This window comes from Fundulus heteroclitus, unplaced genomic scaffold, assembly GCF_011125445.2.
Source record: "Fundulus heteroclitus isolate FHET01 unplaced genomic scaffold, MU-UCD_Fhet_4.1 scaffold_64, whole genome shotgun sequence".
Classification (NCBI taxonomy): Eukaryota; Metazoa; Chordata; class Actinopteri; order Cyprinodontiformes; family Fundulidae; genus Fundulus; species Fundulus heteroclitus.
Genome location: NW_023397077.1, coordinates 397,914 through 419,322, shown reverse-complemented (window position 1 = coordinate 419,322; position 21,409 = coordinate 397,914). Strand labels below are relative to the sequence as shown.

Genomic DNA, 21,409 nt, shown 5'->3' with positions numbered 1-21,409 from the left:
CTACTGCTTCTAAACAGTTCAGACACTGCGCAGGTTCTAAAGATTCCTCCAATGCTGCCTCACTTACTGAGGATGAGGTAATCATGTTTGGGAGGATGCCAATTATTTTATTTTTAATAGAATCAATTTTATTTATGAAGAATTCCATAAAATCATTACTGCTAAGAGCTAAGGGAATGGATGGATCAACGGAGCTATTACTCTGTGTAAGTTTGGCAACTGTACTGAAGAGAAATCTAGGATTATTTTTGTTCTACTCAGTTAATGATGAAAAATATGCTGCTCTAACTCTGCGAAGGGTCTTGTGATACAACAATAGACTGTCCCTCCAGATTAAGTAGGATTCCTGTTGGTGTGTAGAGCGCCATTTTGTCTCCAATTTCCTTACGTTGTGCTTTGTACTAAGATTCTTAAAATACAATTAAAAGTATTCCAGTAATTTGTCAGCCTAGGACACGTCCAGATCATATGGATTAATGATGCCTCAGCCCACAGCGGTCACATAAAGTATCTAGTAATGAATATATCTTACTCTTGCAGTAATTTTTCAAAATTCTCGTTACAAAGGTGTGTAAATACTTCTGCAACCTTGATACCTAAAATGAGTTACTTTTTTAAAAGATAATTGTTTGCGTATTTGCTGGTCAGCTGTAATGTTAATTGGAAAGAAAGAATATGTAGCTTTGGTTTCCGCCGGGAGGGGAGAGAAGCAAGGCGAAGATTATACGGCACAGTTCCCTGGAAGAGGGAAACACCTCCTGGGCATTGCTTTAGCCCCTGCCACCCCCCGGTCCCCTACGCCCCGTTTGCAACATTGACACTTTGAAGAAATCTTCAAGAAATGAGCTATTTAAAAAAAATCAAAATACATCATTATAAATATCCACTGGGATAAATATCTGGATTGTACATCTAATGGTAAAATAAGACTGCTGATCTATGTTAAAGAACCAAAGTTCATCTTAAAGAATGGGGAATGAGGTTAAATTTGCTTAATTAATTTGGAACACCATTAAATCGACATTAATGTTCCATATTGCGGTAATAATGCGCATTGCACTATTAAACGACGGTGGAGCGAAATGAAACAAACCTTGTTTAAAAGTCTTCATTTAAGCATTTTACCCTCTGTTTATCCAGCAGCTGGATCTGCGTAACGACGCAGTGTGAACCCCTGCGTGTTTTAAGTGTTGCAGCTGAGGGAAAAATGTTGGACCGTATAGGCTGATGAAACTGCCTCATTCACTAATGAGACCAACATGGATAGAATAATGATAATCTGTAGTGTTTTTATATTGCCTGGATGTGAATCTGATAATTCATATTGCGCCTTTTATAATAAACTTAATATTTTCCTATCAAAGGTAGGAAACAAAGATTTCTCTTCCAGGGTCTAGTCAGCCACGTCCCCCCCGTCCCCCCCACCAAATTAACATAATATCACTCTTAATCTTTGGTAAAAATTGAGAGGTCTGGTGAGGATTAATATTTTGTTAAAAAATATGCCTGGCCGGTTGATTTTTACATCTACTGGCCAACTTGGCGGGTGAATCAGGAAGTTAATTTCGGACACTGATTGTGTCCCCCTGAACACCCCCGGCAGTCATCCTCACAAAGCTGGTTCCGGCCGACCACTCACCACCTCGCCTAAGCAAATTCCTGCGGCAAACACTGATTACATATATATCGTCCTGGCAATATCAGTGCGTGCAATATTCATATAACAAATGTCTCTGGGGTGCAGTAATTGTTGGCCAATATGTGTTATGAATTTGTATTTTTCATGCTAATGTAATATTTAGCTAGTTGGACAGAGTTTCACGGCAGCGAATGCTCACACAAATGACAGCTTCAAAATGCTCATAGAGTGATGGAAGTGCAGATAAGACGGAGAAGAAAGAAGAAATTAGGCATAAATCACACCTGATATCGCCATTGCAATGTTTATCACTATCTCCATCGTAAGATTTCCTTATGTCATGCAGCTGTAGTTTTAACCAGACTGCGATTTTTATAGCGTTAGGATGTGCTTGTCTGCATCAGAGCAACCATTCTTTTTATGATTCCAAGATATAAACTGTGTTGAAGAAAGGATTCTTACATGGATGATTCTTTTTATTCTTTGTGTTTAGAACATCAGCTCAAAACCAGCTCAGACCCTTCCCACAGACTGGTTAATCTATGACGAGATGAGCAGAGGTCACCGGATGGCCAGTGTGCGCTGTTGCTCTGTGGTGACTTCCATCACAGTGGCATTGTTTGCAGGTGGTGCCAAACATCTTGTCTCCGCCCTCCATGAACCTGCTTTACAAAAGAGGAATGGTAAGCAAACTCCTTAGTGAAAACGTTTTTTTTTTATGTTTTAATTTATTTTTGTTAAATAAGGTTTTAAAGGACACAAACTTAGCCTCTCTAAAACATTCTGAGAGAAATAACATGCACATTTTAAAAGAAAGGGTACCTATGTTAATGTTGCTATTTAAAATAAAGCGGGCTTCATTTGATGTAAAGAATTGGATCCTGTGTCTAGTCTGCTTTGCTTTTGTATATGAATGTAATTATTATTTAATATTAGACTGTCATGGTAGACCTATTTATTGTAGCATAGATGAGTGGGGCGACTTCGACGAAGCAGACAATTTGAGGAACACAGAGCGTGTTCAAATCTTTATGAAATCATGCTTACAGCTACAACTAACGATTATTTTAATAATCGATTATTTTGACGATTAATTGATGAATTGGACAAAAAAAAGTTTTTTTCCAAATAAAACATTTGGACTGAGAGCAAAAAAGCGCACAAAAAACAAGTTGCTACGTAGGTGTTCTGTTACAATATTAGGTAATAAATATTGTTGCTTCAAAGAAAGTTTATGCAGACCAGATTGTAAGTCCGTCATTTAATAGTCAATGTTGTCTATGCTGGTGAAGATTCTCAGTCATCCAGGTCATGGTCATTCCAAAAAAATAAAGCAACTGGACTTGTTTTCCATAGTTGAAGGTATTTCGCCTCCTCTCCAGGAAGCTTTCTCAATTCAAAAAGTCTGGAGTAATGTGGAGTATCAAGCTTTATACTACTGCCAACAAAGGCCTTGTAATAATGTTGTCTATATGAACAGTGATTTAACACAGAAAAAGTGAAGCTGTAAAACTGGGGTATTGAATTTGGTTTGGTTGAACCTCATCCTGGTGCTAGCGCACCTAGGGGAAAAATAACGATGCAATCAGTGCAAAAACACTACAGTCAAATCAACTCCCAGCCCATTTCCGTCTGTTTCAGCACAAGCTGCATTTTATATAAATACTACATGCTACATTTGTCATTGTATATTTTACTTCCAAGGATTTTTTCACATTTTTCTTTGAAGAGTAATGTAACCCTTTTCTGTGTCAAACTGCTGAGTGGTGGGTTTGGTATTTCTTTGATACCAAACCCACCACTCAAAGATAAGCTCTTTTTACATTTCTTTCTAAGCCTAAAAAGGTTTTAATGTGATGATGTTTTAGAAAGTTTTCCTCTGCACATTAAGCAGGTTCCTTTGTTCCATTCTGTAGAAAATCCATGGGATGACATGAGTGACAGTGACACAGAGGACCTAACGGAGATAAAGATCGATGACTGGCTTGCTTTCCAGCTGGAAAGAGAGGTGAAGACATGGGACTGTTACACCAGCTTTTAAACCTTTAACTCTTTCATGTGCTTTGAATTTTGCTCTGAATGCTGTTCCGTCGGTACCCTGACATTTATGATGTGAAATGAATCGAAATGAAACTAACAGGATTATGCAGTATAATAGTCAACACTCAGGTTTGTCTTTAAAAACGTGAAAACCACCCCCAGTATGGCAAACCTCATCTATGCTATCAAAACAATTTTCGTTACTGACTCAGTGAGATATTCATGGTTACTCTGACGTTTGTTTAAATATGTCTGTCATAGAAGTCCCTTTACGCTTGATTATTTAATGTTGGCTCTCCTTTTGTCAGACTGCAGGACTGGTTTGTGAACTCAGACAGAAGTGGCAAGATTTGTTCTTAAAGAGGATGCGCTGCCCTTCCAAACCCTGGTCTCAACAGGACGAAGCTGTCATCCAGACCTTAGTGTCTGTATGTGATATCCTTCATCTTTCCTTCATAGCTTGCTCTTGGCTGAGAATATTCCTTTTAACTACTGGGTTTATTACGGTTTCTTACAGGTATTAGGAGCTGAGGATCAAGAAGCTGGCTTGCAGCAGCCTACAGGAATTGGTCAGCGGCCCAGGCCTATGGCATCAGAGGACGGGCCCAGGTCATCAGTAAGGATCTCAAAGACCAGCCCCCAGCTACCCACTCACTCCACAAATGACAAGTAAGCCAGTAGCTTTCACTTATATTGTTTGACTTTTCTTACAACCAATTTCTGTCCATGATAACAAAGTAGGCTAACTAATACGCTAGGAGTTTAGATTGTAGATTGGGCTGAATTCTGCTGGGCTCTCATTTCTAAAACACTGGTTTCAGGATTCATACCTACAGTATACATTTGCATTAAAGGCTTAAAACCAGAATTGCATATCATTGTTAGTGCAGGATAAAAGCCCATGAGATTAAAGTCATGGAATTTCTCAGCATGCTCCAAAAATGGAGCAGTCTGACTTAATCCATCAAGTGTATTTCCACAAAGGTATTTTGTCCTTTAGGCTGTATGTCCACATTGGTCTGGTGTTTTGGGAGACTCTAAACGATCATTTTAAAAACATTTATCACAGAGTGGATAAATTACAAAATGTGTCTGTGTTCTTGTGTGTACATGCAAGCTTATCTTTTCAGAAACGATGATGTCATAGTTTCGCCTCTCCATAAATCGCACACGCCTCACTCTCACAAATAACAAAGATGGCGCCGTCCAGTGCTGCGTTTATACTGACGCAAGTATTGGCTTTATGGCTGTTAGTAGTGTCCTCAGACTCTTCCTTTCTGATGAGCCCTCTCTACACGGGATGTCCCCTCCCAACCCACATAAAGATCATGCTGAACACGTGTACATGTCTGTGTCTGATCCACCGCCACGTGAGGTCTCTGTGCGTGCTACACTGTGGGACCGGCATACCTATTACAGTGTTTTCAGTGGTGCCGCATCTTCTTGTGTGAATGCACATTTTTTTTATTTATCGTTAATGAAAATTTACTGTTTTCATCTTGGTGTGGCCAGAGCCTTAGCTAGAGATCATTTTAGGTATCCTATAGTAGCAGATGTACTAAATGGTGATATTTTCTGAAATACGGGGGATCTTTATACACCAGCTGTATTTAAGACAGATAAACTAATGTGACTGAGTTATAAGTATTTTGGATTAGTTTGAGGCCCAGATTAACAACGACCACCACTGGTGCTGGTGCCCAACAGGTACTGGTGTAAATTGGGTTGCTGTTGGTCAGCAAAGAAGAAGAGGAGGAAGACGTGTCTGTAGGGAGAGAGCTGAGAGGAAAGGCAAGAGTCTGGGTAACTTTGCCTGCTAGATGAATTCTCGCGCTATTTGTGCATTCACAAACATACAAGAGTCCATCTTGTAGTGCCCCGGCTTCAACCATTTGTGTCTGAACCAAAAATGACTTGGGCAAATCACATTGCAGTAATCACTTTCTCACAACCCACCGTTTCATCTTTGAAAGAAAAACAGGAAGAAGTGACTTGACTAGCTCACCTTCTTGTGGTTTCTCATGAAGCATGCGCCTAACGTTTTAATTTGAGACGGTGATAGACTGAAACCAACCTTTGGTCGGCTAGTATTGGGTGTCGCTTCGTCCAATCAGCTTGGAGAATTCTGCTGAAGGTCCCTCCTTTCCCTGAATGGATTCGATTGGAGCAGTCCCAGATTGATAATGTGCAGAACGGAGAGTGCTACACATTATTAATCTGGCTGCCCAGGCTGGAGTCTGGGAGTGAGAGTAGGGACTTTTAATGTTGGAATTATTACAGGAAAAGCTGAAGAGTTGGCTGACATGATGCAGAGGAGGAAGGTGGACACACTGTGTGCTCAGGAGGCCCAAGTGGAAATCCTACACCTTTGTAACTTTGTCTCTTTCTGAGCACTTGTTTTTGCCCATCACTGTCTTGCTCTATAGCTGATAAGCTCACTTGGCATCCATGTATCAGCAGGTAGTGGTAGCCAGAACACAGTGTGCTGAATATTTAAACATAGTTTAATTATCTACCTCAATGAATTTCAGTGGTTGAAGCCCTCAAATCATTCAATGAATCGTGACAACCCAAGGGTTCTGGTACCAATTTCCAAACACAGTGGAGATGTGTAGAGTTGTGGCAACTACAATAGTAGTGGAGGCTAGACTGATGTCAGCAGTGAGCATCTGGGGGCAGCAGTATAGTTTCATGCCAAGATAAAGTACTATAAATGTAGTATTTGCTCTGGGGATGTTGATAGAGAAAGTCAGAGGTCAAGACTTAGCTCCATTGTGGGGTTTTTAGATCTAGAGAAAGCAGTTGACAGAGTGCCAGGCGAGGAGCTGGGGTATCATGTGACGAGGTGTGGAGTAGAAGAGAGGTATGTTAGAGTAATGCAGGACATGAGAGCAGTAAGACAGTGGTGAGTTGTGCTCTAGGTGACAGAGGAGGTAGAAGTGGGCCGCCTCCAGGATCGGCCCTGAGTCCTTTCTTGTTTGCTGTGGTGATGACAGGTTAGCAGATGAGGTTAGACAGGAATCTCCATGGACTATGATGTTTGCAGATGATGCTGTCGCTTCATGCTTGCTCAGTATGAGGGATTGCTGCAAAGCCATGGACAATGCAGATGACTCTCCCTGTGGCTCTACGCTTCTCCAGGAGTGAATGCTGCTTGGAGAGACTTTGATGCAATCAACTGGTTTCCTTATATAAGACATTTTTGTAATCTGCATAATATGATTGAATTTGACTTTGTAAAGAGTCTTGAAATGACATGTTTCAGGATTTGGCATGAAACAATATAAATAAAATTGAATTTTGATCTGTGCTGAGAGCAGGGAACAGGTGGAGGAAGATCTAGAGCAGTTATTCCCAAACTATTGTTCGCGTCATGACAGGGGGTACGGGAAAAGATTTTGGAAAAAAAATAAAAATGCAGGAAAAAACAAAAATCAAATGACGTACAATAGTGGCATCGTACGCGAAGCAGCAACCTTAAATTCAATGAATAGCACGAGCTCGAGTAGGGCTCGGGCTTGACACTGATAAAGTTGGTTAGAGGCGAGCTGTGACGTCCCCGGAGAAGGACAGGAGGAGCCGCAGGGTTTCTGCTGGCGCAGAGGGAGAGGAGTGCCGTCATCAGCGGGCGGTGGAGGGGGTGTGGTTCCTCCGCTGATCGCAGCCGGCGGGGTCCAGCCGCTGTGGAGAGGCTCCGTCATCGTAGCCGCGGAGGTCATTATGCGGCCGGGAGGTGAAGGGGAGCCGAGCGCCTCAGCTCACGGAGGAGCTGCGCACAGCGGAGTGTGCGGCTGGCGTGGGCCAGAATCTGTAGGACGCTTCCTTAAGAAGTTCGTATGAACTGTCAGACGGCAACTTTCTTCCACCGGGAAAAGTTGCTACACATAGCAGTGATCTCAAAACACCAATGTTCCCACGTTTTCACTTGCACATTAATAAGTTATAGCCGATAAAAAATCTAAACTGTGGCGCTCCGGTCCAAGAGGTCGCGTGATTCGATTTTTGCTGCTCAGCCAATCAGATCGCTGTATTGTCAGCTGAGCGAGTTTACCACGTCATCATGGCTGCGCCCGTAAGATGTTTGTATGCATCTGTTTCCAGACGAAGAAAGTCCAATAATAGCATTTTCTGGCGCCAGCTGGCAGAGATCTTGATGGCAAGAAAAAAGAAAAAGCCCAGACCATCCATCCATCCATCCATCCATTTTCTAACACGCTTATCCCCGCTGGGTTTGCGAGGTGCTGGTGCCGATCTCCAGCTGTCAATGGGCGAGACGCGTTGTATAAACTCGTTGTGCCAAACGAGTTATCCCCTTCGGAATTTGTAGAATTTTGTATTGTATTTTTGAAATCAATAAAAGTTTTAACCTTCAGCTTTGTGAAGTCTAAATATTTTAAATATCACATTCTAATAAAATGAAATAGATTTTTTAAACTCCTAATACATTGTTCTATTTTTAAAAGAGACATATCTCGTTTTCTTAATATGGTTAATATCTCTATATGGTTCTTGGTTGAATTAAAATATTATTAAATCTGATAATCTGATAATTTTGGCTGTACCTTTTATTCAGTGTTCATTTGATCACACGTGAAATCCGCTCTATATGATCCATTCATGCGGGTCAAAAAGAAAAGAAAAAGAAAAAAGACAAACCAGTAGACAGCTGTGATGGACTCAGGAAGGTGGATTTATGGTTTCAGCAGACAGACAATGCGACAATCTAATAACATAAAGCTAATATTTTCGTGACACATCTGGAAATGACCACAGAGCCGTTTTCTTTCCCAGAACGTGTTATATTGAGTTATCAATCGAGTTTTAACCCTTACGATAGCACTAACAAGTGTTACATTTTCAGTTTTTTCACACTAACTGAACGATAATCTAACGACACCATTGCTATATTTCATAAAGAAAAGTAAAAGATCTTCATTTCCACGCCTAATAGGTTGGAAATAAGGCGGAGTTGACTGGATTCATTCTTCCTGCTGAATGCATTCCCAACGCAGGGGATACAAATTCTGCCGGGGATAAGTCTTTTGGCACATCGACACCTGTTGCCTGTGCTATTCTAGCGCAGCAGTCTGGACTATTTCTGCCCTGCGATGGACTGGCGACCTGTCCAGTTTATACAACGCCTCTCGCCCATTGACAGCTGGAGATAGAGACCGGCACCTTGCGAACGCAGGGATAAGCGTGTTAGAAAATGGATGGATGGATGGATGGATGGATGGACGGATGGTCTGGGCTATTTCTTTTTTCTTGCCATCAAGATCTCTGCCAGCTGGCGCCAGAAAATGCTATTATTGGACTTTCTTCGTCTGGAAACAGATGCATACAAACATCTTACGGGCGCAGCCATGATGACGTGGTAAACTCGCTCAGCTGACAATACAGCGATCTGATTGGCTGAGCAGCAAAAATCGAATCACGCGACCTCTTGGACCGGAGCGCCACAGTTTAGATATTTTATCGGCTATAACTTATTAATGTGCAAGTGAAAACGTGGGAACATTGGTGTTTTGAGATCACTGCTATGTGTAGCAACTTTTCCCGGTGGAAGAAAGTTGCCGTCTGACAGTTCATACAAAAGTCACCGTACAGATTCTGGCCCACGGCCTACAGGTCCTCCTCGGTCTTCACAGCCTGGTCCCGTCGCTGCGTCCGGTGTGTCGCTGATGAGGCGGCTGCTCACCGAGTACCCTGAACTGGCAACACGCGCAGTCAAGAAATTAATGGCATTCGCCACTACATATTTATGTGAGAGAGGATTTTCATGTCTGACCAGCCTGAAAACTAAATACCGACAGACTATGTGTGAAAGACGATTTAAGACTGAAACTGTCGCCGATTCGGCCAGACATACAGGGGTTATGCGCGTCCTCTCAAGCACACCCCTCACATTAGAGTCACAAGGACTCCGTCACGCTCCGCAGTTTTGGCTGTATTCTGAACAGGCTCGTTATAGTCTTTGTTCTTGTTTGTTACATGTTATTATGTTATGCCCTTTTATAATGCAGATGTATTTATCTGCAGTCAAGTTAATAAAACTCTGATCCCTATGTTGAATGTTTCTTTTTCTTCTTTTTTTAGGGGGGGGGGGGTACGCGGATGGAGATGAAATGCTCCAAGGGGTTCACGATGCAAAAAGTTTGGGAAGCACTGATCTAGAGGAATGAAGGTTAGCTGTAGGGAGACAGAATACGTGTGTGTGAATGAGAGGAACCCAAGTGGAGCCGTGAGGTTACATGGAGCTGAGATGAAGAAGGTGGAGCAGTTTAAGTACTTGGGGTCAACAGTCCAGAGCAACTGTGAGTGTGAAAAAGAAGTAAAGAAATGTGTCAAGCAGGTTGGAATGGGTGGGGGGAAAGCGTCAGGTGTGTTGTGTGATAAGAGCTTCAGCCAGAATGAAAGGAAAGATGGTGGTGAAACCAGCGATGTTTGGTTTTGAGACGGCACTGAGCAAGAGACAGCAGGCAGAACTGGGGGTAGCAGAGATGAGGAGGTTGTGGTTGACTTTGGGAGTGATGAGGATGGAGAGGATCGGGAATGAGTCCATCAGAGGGACAGCTCATGTTGGCTGTTTTGGAGATAAAGCCAAAGACGCCAGACTGTTTGACGGTTTGGACATGTAGAGAGGAGGGATGCGAGGACATCAGTAGACTGATGCTGAGGCTGGAACAGCCAGGCAGGAAGCCTGGAGGAAGACCAAAGAGGAGATTTATGGATGAAGTAAAAGAGGATATGAAGTTGTTTTGAGAAAAGATCCAGAAGATGGGGTTAGATGGAGACAGATGGAAAAAGCTGAAAGACAAAGTTTGTCTATAAGACAAAGAAGAAGTTGTGCTTACAACTGCCTACAATTTGGTTAGCACTCTCTAACACTTAACCACTTCCCCACAGGCCACGCCGAATGCTGAACTCTGACCTGCTGAAGCCTACCTCTCACAGCAGAGATGGGGTCTCTCTAGCCACAAAGAAGCTCTGGGATTGTCCCACTTCTTCTGCTAGTTCCTCCTGTTCTGTGATTGTGGATGGGCCCCCTGAATCCTCAGGAAAGGTATCTGTTATACGTCAAGCAGTGGCTTTTACACAGTCCCACAGCCAGGCAAATTTACACTACTTTGGACGTTCAACTGCCCACGGGTCACAGCTGCCCCTTTGGTGCCCTGCATAAAAATTAGAAACCAAATCATTCCATTTTAATTCTGTGTAACCTTATGACATTTTTAGAACAAGTGGTGGGTTAGACCCTGGCCAGGTCTAGTGGTGCCACATGAATATACAATGTATATTGCCAGTTAATTGTTAAATAAATGCAATGTGTTTGTCCAATAACAGCCAGGGTTGTGTGTGTGGTACTTGGAAAAGAATAATTGCCAACCCTCATTTAGACTGAGTCCCTTATTCACATCCCCAGTCCAACAGATTGACTTCATTCATCTGAAGCTCTTTCACAATGTGAACTGGATAGTAAATGAAATGAGAATTCTGTGTTTAAAGCAGCATTTTTTTACCTTTGTTCTTCCCATCTGGTCTTAAAGCCTGTGTCCCAGAAGCCTGCTCTTTCATCAGTCCGATACTTCATAATGAAGAGCAACAGCATCAGAAACATCGAAATTTCTCAACAGAAAGGCATCTGGTCTACTACACCAAGCAACGAGACCAAACTCACCCAAGCCTTTCTGGCAAATAGCTTCATCATCCTCGTCTTCTCTGTCCAGGGCTCTGGACACTTTCAGGTACCTAAACCACAGAAGACCATGTTAGTCCCCGTTACGTCTGTGCATCTTTTCCCATATGACCAACTGCCAAAACATTCACATCCACTTACTTTTCAGTCTTTGAAAAACAGAAAATGTATGTACAAATGTCCAGTGTCTCAACGTAACATAGAATACTAAGGGTGTTATTGTTACATGTAAAGTATAAGGATTAAGATTGCCCCAGGAATTTGACACCAACTGTCAAAAAGTTTGTGTTGAATAAAAAAACATCCCTCTGGACACAATTTGTTTCCAGGGCTATGCTCGCATGACATCCATGGTCCGCCAGGATAGCTGTCAGGACTGGGGCTTCACGGGGCTCGGAGGAGTCTTCAGTGTGGAGTGGATTCATAAAGAAAGTCTTCCCTTCCCCTTCACCCAACACATCCTCAACCCATGGAATGACAACAAGAGAGTTCAGGTCAGCAGGGACGGACAGGTGAGACTGTCTAATATTCCACTTTTCCTGCCTCACAAACAGGCTTTCAGTTCTTATACTAGCTGCTAGCTTCAGATACAGTAGCCCCAGACTGACACAACTACAAGACATTATGTGGAGTGCTGGGATTTACAGGATGAGGTGGTTAACACAACCCATTTACAAGTCTTTGGTTGTGTTGGAGTAAGCAAACATAAATAAAGCATAAAATTGGAAGCTGATGTAACCGTCTGGATGTTTTTGTGTTGTGTAGGAGCTGGAGCCACAGGCTGGCAGCCAGCTGCTGTCACTGTGGGACAGGAACTTTGGGAATCAGCTTCATTAAGGTTGGACTCCTCATAGACTAAAGGTCATCCTAACTATGCAACTGGCTGGCAACTGCCAGATGTGCTGTCCATGGAAGCGCTCAGGGCATTAATGTTGCACTTCTGCCTTGTTTTATTGCTGTCTCAGCTGACGTGCCCTGCACCACCAGTTCAGACCTAATGCTCTCAGTTCAAACTATAGGTTTCACCTCTTCAGTGGCTTCCCATTCTGTTAGAGAAAAAGCATGTTGCTCTGTAGATTTAACATTGTTCTTGCTGTTGTCTTTGAATGCAATCGTTTGTTTCTAATCGTTGTAATGACCCTGTTTTTATTTGACTGACTTCTCTGTTTTATTTGTTCATTAAAGATCTTTCCTTCATTAAAGATGTGTTTAAATGTTGCTGAAATGATCACTTATTGGCTGTAAGGTGTAATCCTGCTGTTGTGGACATCCAGTACTTTCTTTCATTCAACATTACCAGGATGTGTATGAGGTACCATTTCTCTAATGTTCACGCTTTTCATCAGGTGTACATGTGTGAAGAAAGTAGGACGTCTCAGACTTTGACATAAAATCCACTTTAGAAATGAGTCCTTTTAATATAAATATTCTTACAGTATGGAGTTTGGTGAGCCATCCAAGCTGTACCCTGCCTCCTGCCCAGTGACCTTGGAGATGGGTACCAATCTACCCCCCTATATATCTGTCTATTTTAATGTGCATGAAATTCTATCTTCATAAGCCACATTGAACTATAGCACCAATATAAAAGCTGGATGCAAGCAAAGGATTTAATTATAGCAACGGACAAGAGAACAACTGAGAAAATGGGCACGAATATCCGTGTTTTTCTATTTTAAGATCTAAGTAATCCCAGAACTCTCATTTTATTCTTTTCTCTTGAGTTCACACTTCTTTTGTTTGTAACCAGAGGAATCTTCATTGGCTCATCAAGTGGCCCGGTAAGATCACAGCTGAACAGCATAAAATGTTGGCGTCTGTGGAGTTATTCCTGCCTAAATGTCAAGGGAATGATCATGTCTGTTGCAAACGATCCGATCCGGAGGAGACGTAGGCTTTGTTTATCTGAATCCACCCAGCTGGGTCATCTAGAGTCAAGGCAGAAAACAGATTTTGAACATTGAGTTTGTGTTTCAGGGGAGATTACTTTGTTGCCTTTTCCAGGAGAAAAGCTGTAACAAATATTTCTGTTACTGTGTTTTCCTTCCTGATACCAATGGCTCCACTTCCACTGAGACAGGCAAGGGGATCGTCTGCTTCAGGGTGTGGTTTACTGCTTATAGGAGCCCTGTTCTTTCCACATGATCAGACTCAATAACTGGAAGAAGCAAAGACATCCTTCTGTCATTGCTTTCAAAGACTTGTCTGTTTGTAAAGCAAAGGTCCCCGGGTCGAACCTTGGACAGCCACATTTAGGACTAAGGCCTATGTACATGGGTTGCACGCAGCACCGCTGCATCATCACAGTGCCCCTATTGCTGACTTTTAAAGTTTGAATTGATCCAGCCCCACCATACCTTCTTGAACTCCTCAAAGTCCACAAACATTTAAGAGGAGTTTAATCAACTAGCCACTTTCTTCTCTGTGTTCTGTGATCAGAGTTAAAGCATACGCTGTGGCCACCCCACGACTGAGGAATACTTTACCTCACCATGTTCGCACTGCTCAGAGCATAAAATCATTTAAATGTCTGTTACAAACTTCTCTTTTCCCTGGCTGCTGACTGGAGTTTTCAGTCCTGAACTTAAGGAGCCAACTATTTCAGCACATCTCAGGGCTTTCAGCTGATGAGCACAGAAACAAAAAGTTGCCTGACCGTTTTTAGTCCTGTTCCTGGCACCACTGAGGGAGCAGTCTAGATTAAATTTAGAACCTGACTTTATATGCTAGTTGAACCAACACCTAGCTACTGTATCTTAACATGTGTTGGTGTGTAGCCTCATACTTGAGCACAGATATCCTTGCATTTTTGGGACCAAAAACAATTTGCTTTTGGCAGGAGGAAATTCTGACTTGACTACCTATTGATGTTATAGACAAACTGACATTGTCATTGTAAAGTGTTTGCTCATGTGGTAACAGAAGTATAAAATGATGTGTCATCAGCATACATCTGCTTAGAGATGTTGTCGTACTCCATAATCTGAACTATTAGTACAAATAACGAAAGAATTGAACCTTGACTAACCCAAACGTCATCTTTGGTCACTTAGATTTATAATTGCCACCGGCATGACTGGGAAATGCATATCTATGTAATAATTCATAAACAATACAACAGCTGGAGCTTTAAATTTATACAGCTGAGTTGCATGTAGAGATGCTTTCATCGAAGCCGACCCGTTTTCAGGTCCAAGGTCTTATGGCATGCAACTGTCTGCTTGCTTTGCTGAGTCAATAGAGCCTGAGTGTGACCCTATCACTTCACATAAAGAAAAAACTGTTCTTGTTATTTATTCTGCATCATAAGGACCTCTTCTGACCATTCTAGGCCAGGGGTGTCCAAACTTTTCATCACATGAGCCAAATTACCCAGTCAAAAGTACTCAAGGGCCAAACATTATAATAAAAACTAAAATTACCAAATAAATATGTTGGAAAAAGATTTTTCCATTGCTCCAAAAAATATGTGCTTGCAAAATTTTGGAATGGGATGTTAAATCATTGCAGAGGCGAAACCTAAGGTAAATCTGCATAACCCTGGTCATTCAGTTTGCACATTCGTTTGGGCTCACTTTTGGTGCACCAGTGTCTGTATTTGACATTTGAAGTCATTGGATAGATGTGATTTTATTCACTATGAAGTTAAAGGAAATGGAAAAAAGTATGATTATTCCTCATTAAAGATCCAATATGTAAAAGTCTGATCATCTCAATAAACATTTATGTATCACCAGTAGGTGAAAAAAAAATGATTTGATAAAATAGGGAATTCTGATCTGAGAAGGGGATTGGGAATGGATACAACAAGCTACAAAATCAAAACACTTTAATACTTGAATTAAAAAGACTGGAACTTTTGATGTCTGGAGAGATGTACACAGATCAAAGAAGGACAACGCACACTACTCCACCATACACCAAGGTCAGTCTAGAACACTTCCAAATGAACAAAACGGATGGAGGAGTACTATGTAGGAACAGCAAATCGGTCAGATAACAATATTATCTATTTGACAATTACCTACAGGACAAACCAAAGAGAATACTGTGAAGACTAAACAGGTTTTTTAAATAATCTAGACCAATTATACTGTTGGACACTATTATAGCAATAATGACAAGGAAATTAACTTAAACTGCATACTGGATTAAGGGAATGACTGCTGAACTTGACATGTTAGTTGTAACTTAGAGGAAACTTATAAAACAACCAAATAAAATAAAAAAAAGTTGAATGCAAAAAGAAAAAGATCAATAAAAATAATTTTATGAATCTGGCCCAAAGGCAACAAAACTGTTGGTAAAACACGCCAGAGATCTCTACAAAATAAACAATCTATACATGCTAGACCCAACAAAGGATAAGATGACGACCCAGAAGAAATTCATATCTTCAAAAAATATTATGAATCCCTGTACACATATCCACACACAAATGAAGAAGTAAATGTAGAGTGATATTTACAATTGCTTGACCTTCCATCTGAGGGAAAAGTACAAAACAGAGCTAACTGCCCCTGTAACAATATAAAGACCTAGATATAGCAGTAAGTAGGATGAATTCCAGTGCCCAGAGGTGAATGGCCTTCCCACCGAGTTGTGTAGGAGTTCTAAAGAGGACCTCACACCAGTAAGGCTAGATTCATTTAATTGGACACAATCACATTATACTCTCGTCTTGGAAAGAAACAGATAAACATAGAATCCCTAGGACAAACCATAGGCCAGAACAGGAGCTAAAGGGAGTGAAGGTTGCAGGAGAAGACCATATAATTGGGCTTTTTGCAGATAACATAATTACATACCTACAGAATCCCAATGTAACGCTTCCAATGCTGTTTTCAGTCTTGGAAAGATTTGGAGAAAATGTAAGGGGAGAAAGTACATTTCTCCAAAACATAATTACTCCCTCTTAACTATAAACCATGTAAGGAAATTAGGCAAGGACACAAATTTAAATGGGAAAAGCAATCCATTAAATACTTGGCAGTTATACTTGCACAAGAGTTGGGCAAAATTCAGGAAACAACTTATACCATGATTTCCAACAACCTACAAAAAGGTCTCTCAAGATGGTCAAAATGACTGTTGGATTGTGGCTCAAGAACTGAGAAGGTAAAGCTGAATACACTGCTAGGCTGCAAAATCTTTTCCTATCACTACCATTTAAGATTCCAGAATCTCAATTTACAACATGGAATAAACAGTTATCCAGATATGTCTGGGCAGACCAAGAGTAAGATTCAAGACCCTTCAAGTAGTTAAAGGAAATGGTGACTTAACCCTTCCAAATCTTAGACTGTTACTATGCTGCACAATTAGGATACATATTCTGTTAGTGCTGCCCCAAAGATGAAACCAAACGGAAACAGAGTTAAAGGTGATGGTGCAAGTTTTGAAGTTAAAATTTATAATTTTCTTTCTCCTACATCCCTTACAATTGTTCAATGTGTAAAATGAGCTTTCCTCTATTTATCGCATTTCCCTCTATAGCCTGAATTAGTCAGTCCATGAGAGAATGATTCGGGCCGAATCCTTTGGGTATGACGTGCTGCGTGTTGTCCTTCACCTGGCTAGTTTGTTGAGTGTGCGTAATCGATGCATTAGTGAGAGAACTCGGGCTAGCTAGCTTCAATATTATAGCTTACTTACCTCAGAAGACATTATGCCTGTAAACAAAAAGACCTGTACAGTCGCAGCAGCAGATGCTTTTCCTCTTCTCCCATGCACGTGCACAACACTGTCATTTCAACTTGTCACCAGAGGGAGCAGACATCTGCAAAAGTCCTGGAATTTATTTATATGCTCCTTTAAAGATATCAACAAAGAAATATCAATTATTTGGGTGAATACAAGAAACTGAAACTGTACAATAGTCCAAAAAAAACTAAATGGAAATAATTTATTATATGTAAAGTTAACATGAGAATAAGAATTAAATCTAAAACTGTCAAAGACTGACTGGCTTTCAATGTTCAAGACTCAACAGTCCTCCACAAGCTCCAGAGACTGGAGGGAATTCGGTTGGAAAAGTTCATGCACCATTTTATAATACGTCCATTGCAAAATAACTTATTCCACACCCAGTAACAATGCTGGGGGCTGTGCAGACTGGTGAACACTCACTCTCATATTATTTTGTCAATGTACAGAAATACAAATCTACTGCGATCAAGTTAGTCTGGTTCTGGGAGATACAGTTGGCTAAAAGAATCCTTAAGGACCCGCACGTTGTATACTTGGGTTGGCTATGGAGTGAAGAGATACAAAGTGAGGGAATATATCTCCTCAAAATCCTGATATTAGTTGCTGAAAAGACATTACTAGGAAATGGTTGAATAGGGACTCTCCAGGTCTGACAAAGTGGATGTCAATAGTAGAGGGATGGAGAAACTGACCTACTGTCTCAAGACCGGGCATTTGGAGCAACACTGGAGAAAATAGCTTGATTACTGCAAAGTTACCTCTGTTCCTTGTAACTGTGTTAGTTCTGGTGCTAGAAGATTGTGAACAGTAAATTCAGCATGTTTGAGTATTGACATAGTCCAACTACAGTTAGAACATTTATTAGGCTTAGGTTTGTTAGGTTTAGGTGTTTTTTTTTCCTTAAATATGTTGAAGAAATTGTATTTCATAAGTTCAAAAGAAAATAATTTGGTGGTAGTGTAAATTTACCTCTGTTTCTTGTAACTGTGGTTGAGGTTACATGCTTTTATTTTGGTAACTTCCTTGAGAGCAAAAGTATGGTACTCCCTTAGACATGCAACGGAAGAAAGTAAAACATAGCGCAAAGGGTAAACAGCAACACGGAGAAAGGATCTCGGAAAAGTTAAAAGCAACCCAAATTTAGTTTCAGTCGATAGGGGAACATGGTTTGTAACTGTGATTAATGTATGTTTGAGTAAATTGAAATATATAAGGGAATAGATACAACTGGTTGTGTTAATGGAAAGAAATGTGTCAACGTTGGATCGTAAAACGTTTGTAATTGTTATTTGCTCCTGTTTAGCTCTTATGTTGCTTGATGGAATGGATGGCTTTAATAAATCATCATTTAACAATCAGTTCTGGCCTTCTCGATTTTGACTGGATGCCACAATTACTGATGAAGGGAAGAAGCTGACTTGAGCTAGACTGAAACACTAGTCAAGGAGATATAAATAAGTGGGGGAGTCCCCTCGCCAACAGCATTGAATTAAAATGTTTGTTCTTTCTTTATTCTGTTGTTTGCCCTAATTAAAAATATAAAGTCTCCATCTGCATCAACACCCTGCACCGGTGAGCCAAATCTGCCTTGAGCTGCAGTCGGGGCCGCAACCAAATCATGCAAATCCTGTTTTTGCCATGGACTCCTGCTTCCATGGTTGCCCTGTTCTCCCTATTCAGACTTCCTTCATGACAACACCTCTCCTGGTGTGCCTGTCAGGTGAGCATCATGTCTGACCCAGTAGTCTGTCAGACTTTTAACGGCCAATTGTTGTCTTGTTTAGTTACAAGTCCATCAGCTTGTAATAATTAGTTGAACTCAGCTCTTAAGTAAATCTAGAGTTTAAACAAATAAAATGATAATGTCAGATTGAGTGAAAAGTAGAATGGGAGGCAGATCCTTTAGCTATCAGGCTCCTCTCCTGTGGAACCAACTCCCAGTTTTGGGAGTTGGTTCTTAAAACTTTCCTTTTTGACAAAGCTTATAACTAGAGTGGCTCATGTTACTCTGAGCTATCTCTATAGTTATGCTGCTATAGGCTTAGGCTGCTGGAGGACATCAGGATCTAACTTTCTCACTCTATAGAGTTCTACTGTTCTCCAATTATGCATTACGTGTTGTCATTTCTGCTTTAACTTTCTGTTCTCTCTCTTTTCTCTTCATAGTAGGTATATCTGGTCTGGCGTTCTGTTAACTGTGACATCATCCAGAGAAAACAGATAACCTGCTATTACCATCTAATGTAGAACAGATTTCTGGATCAATGTGTGCTTCTGTGCTTTTTTGTCTCTCTTGTTGTGTCTCTGCTCTGTCTTCTGTAACTCCAGTCGGTCGAGGCAGATGACCGTTCATACTGAGCCCGGTTCTGCTGGAGGTTTTTCCTTCCCGTTAATGGGGAGTTTTTCTTTCCACTGTCGCTTCATGCTTGCTCAGTATGAGGGATTGCAGCAAAGCCATGGACAATGCAGTTGACTCTCCCTGTAGCTCTACGGTTCTCCAGGAGTAAATGCTGCTTGTCGGGACTTTGATGCAATCAACTGGTTCCCTTATATAGGACATTTTTGACCAATCTGTATAATATGATTGAACTTGATTTTGTAAAGTGCCTCGAGATGACATGTTTCATGAATTGGCACTATATAAATAAAATTTAATTGAATTGAGTATAATGTTAGTGAAGGTTTTAGAGAAAGGATGGGGACATTAAGAAGTTTCATAGTGTCTGATCATGTAATGCTACTCTTTTCCTTTGAATCTGTTGTTCTAAAATGTCTTCCACATAATTCATTGTGCCTTGTTAGCCAAGACGTGTTTAACGTTTGTGTTTTTTTTTTCCTTTATGACACGTAAATAATTTTTTCTCACTGATACTGACACTGAAAGCACAGACTGCACACTTCCTGGAACTCTGGAAAACAATGTGGCATGAGTCTGTGCCTGCAGAGCTGCTGCTTGGCTTGGAATACATTGTTTCATATTTGAGTGAAAACAGTGTTTGTGATAAACCTGTAAGCTCTTCCTGCCTCTTGATGTTTCATTATAAAGAGGCCAATGTTTCTGAACAAACTGTCCAGATTTCTTTCTGCTATAGGAACAATTTGTCTACTTGGAGGGAGTCAATAATTTTTGTTCATACAGTAATCAGTACTGGCCATGGTAGAGCTCATCTTTGTCTTACAAGAGATGTCTCCAGTATCAACAGCTGAAAATGGACACTAAATGAGAGCAGAGATAATACTGACACTAAGCTGCTGGAGCTCCCAGTTAGAGCCCAGGGATGCTTTAAGCGGACATTTTCTCTGGATTTAAAAGGCAACTTAAAGCCAGTCTCTTATCATTCTTTGCAGTGTGTTCCCTTCAACAGATATAAAAGTATACAAAACAGGCCATATCAGCACTTTTCTTACATCTTGTCAGTGCAATGTGGTTTTATTACAACTGTGAAATGGCCACAGCCTGTGGAGTGTTGAACATTTTTGGAATCCTGAGGGTGGGTCATTTTGAAAAAATAAAATAAAAATTAAATTATAAAATGTTTCCTGCACTTTCATGCAGTCATAAAAAACATTTGAAGGCAGATGTTCTGTGTTGGGTTCTTGGGTGTTTAGACACATTTGTAAAAAAAAAAAAACAAAAAAACAAAAAAACAAATTCACTTTGAAGCTGAAATAAAAAAAAAATGGCTCACTGGCTGCTGCTGGGTTTTGGAAAAATATTCTGTTGCATGGTTCTGTTTAGACCAAGGGTCAACTCTCGGTCAGACCCTTCAAACTCTGACTTTGGGTTAAATATGGGTTTTGGTGACTGTTGAATTCCATCCCTTAGAATAATAAATCTTCCTAGATGCAAATGTCCTTTACATTCTTCTCATACACGTGGGCTGGGGTTATTGTGTTGACACATAACTATATGCCAGCAAACTTTTAAGTTCACACTGTGGAGGATCACTTACTAAAGTGCACTAGAGCAGCATCTTCCTTTTAAGGCCAGAAAACATGAAAGGTGCACTTAGTTCTACATGAATGACTTTTCTCAGACAGACAGGTAGACAGTGACAGTACTCGCTGAGATTGTTATCGATGCAGCATGAAGCTGTCATCATCAGCGAAGACACATTTCATAGGACGAAGCGCTCTGACTGAAACGTGTAAGCCCATTCAATTCATCAAGCGCTGCCCACTAACACGTATACAGCGCCACGAACCTGTCCTGCAATGTGATTGGTTCCTTTTCTCTCACCAGACATCGTACAAGTGCCGCCATTGGATGGCCCTTACGGCTACGGTGCGTGCGTGGTTGAGGTTGCTGCGGTGTGATTGGCCAG

At 41.0% G+C, this 21,409-nt stretch overlaps 1 protein-coding gene across 2 annotated transcripts in view; it reads left to right on the top strand.

Moving 5' to 3' along the window:
* The window catches only part of LOC105917110 (3'-5' RNA helicase YTHDC2), a 66,773-nt gene extending 54,180 nt beyond the window's left edge, over positions 1–12,593 (top strand). For both annotated transcript variants that reach the window (XM_036133557.1, XM_012851816.3), the window contains exons 24-31: positions 2,133–2,322; positions 3,556–3,647; positions 3,988–4,107; positions 4,197–4,348; positions 10,586–10,742; positions 11,227–11,424; positions 11,705–11,887; positions 12,141–12,593. In XM_036133557.1, the coding sequence (XP_035989450.1) occupies positions 2,133–2,322; positions 3,556–3,647; positions 3,988–4,107; positions 4,197–4,348; positions 10,586–10,742; positions 11,227–11,424; positions 11,705–11,887; positions 12,141–12,212 (1,164 nt within the window). In that variant the 3' untranslated portion in view covers positions 12,213–12,593. The remainder of the gene's footprint in view (positions 1–2,132; positions 2,323–3,555; positions 3,648–3,987; positions 4,108–4,196; positions 4,349–10,585; positions 10,743–11,226; positions 11,425–11,704; positions 11,888–12,140) is intronic.
* The last annotated feature ends 8,816 nt before the right edge of the window (positions 12,594–21,409 follow it).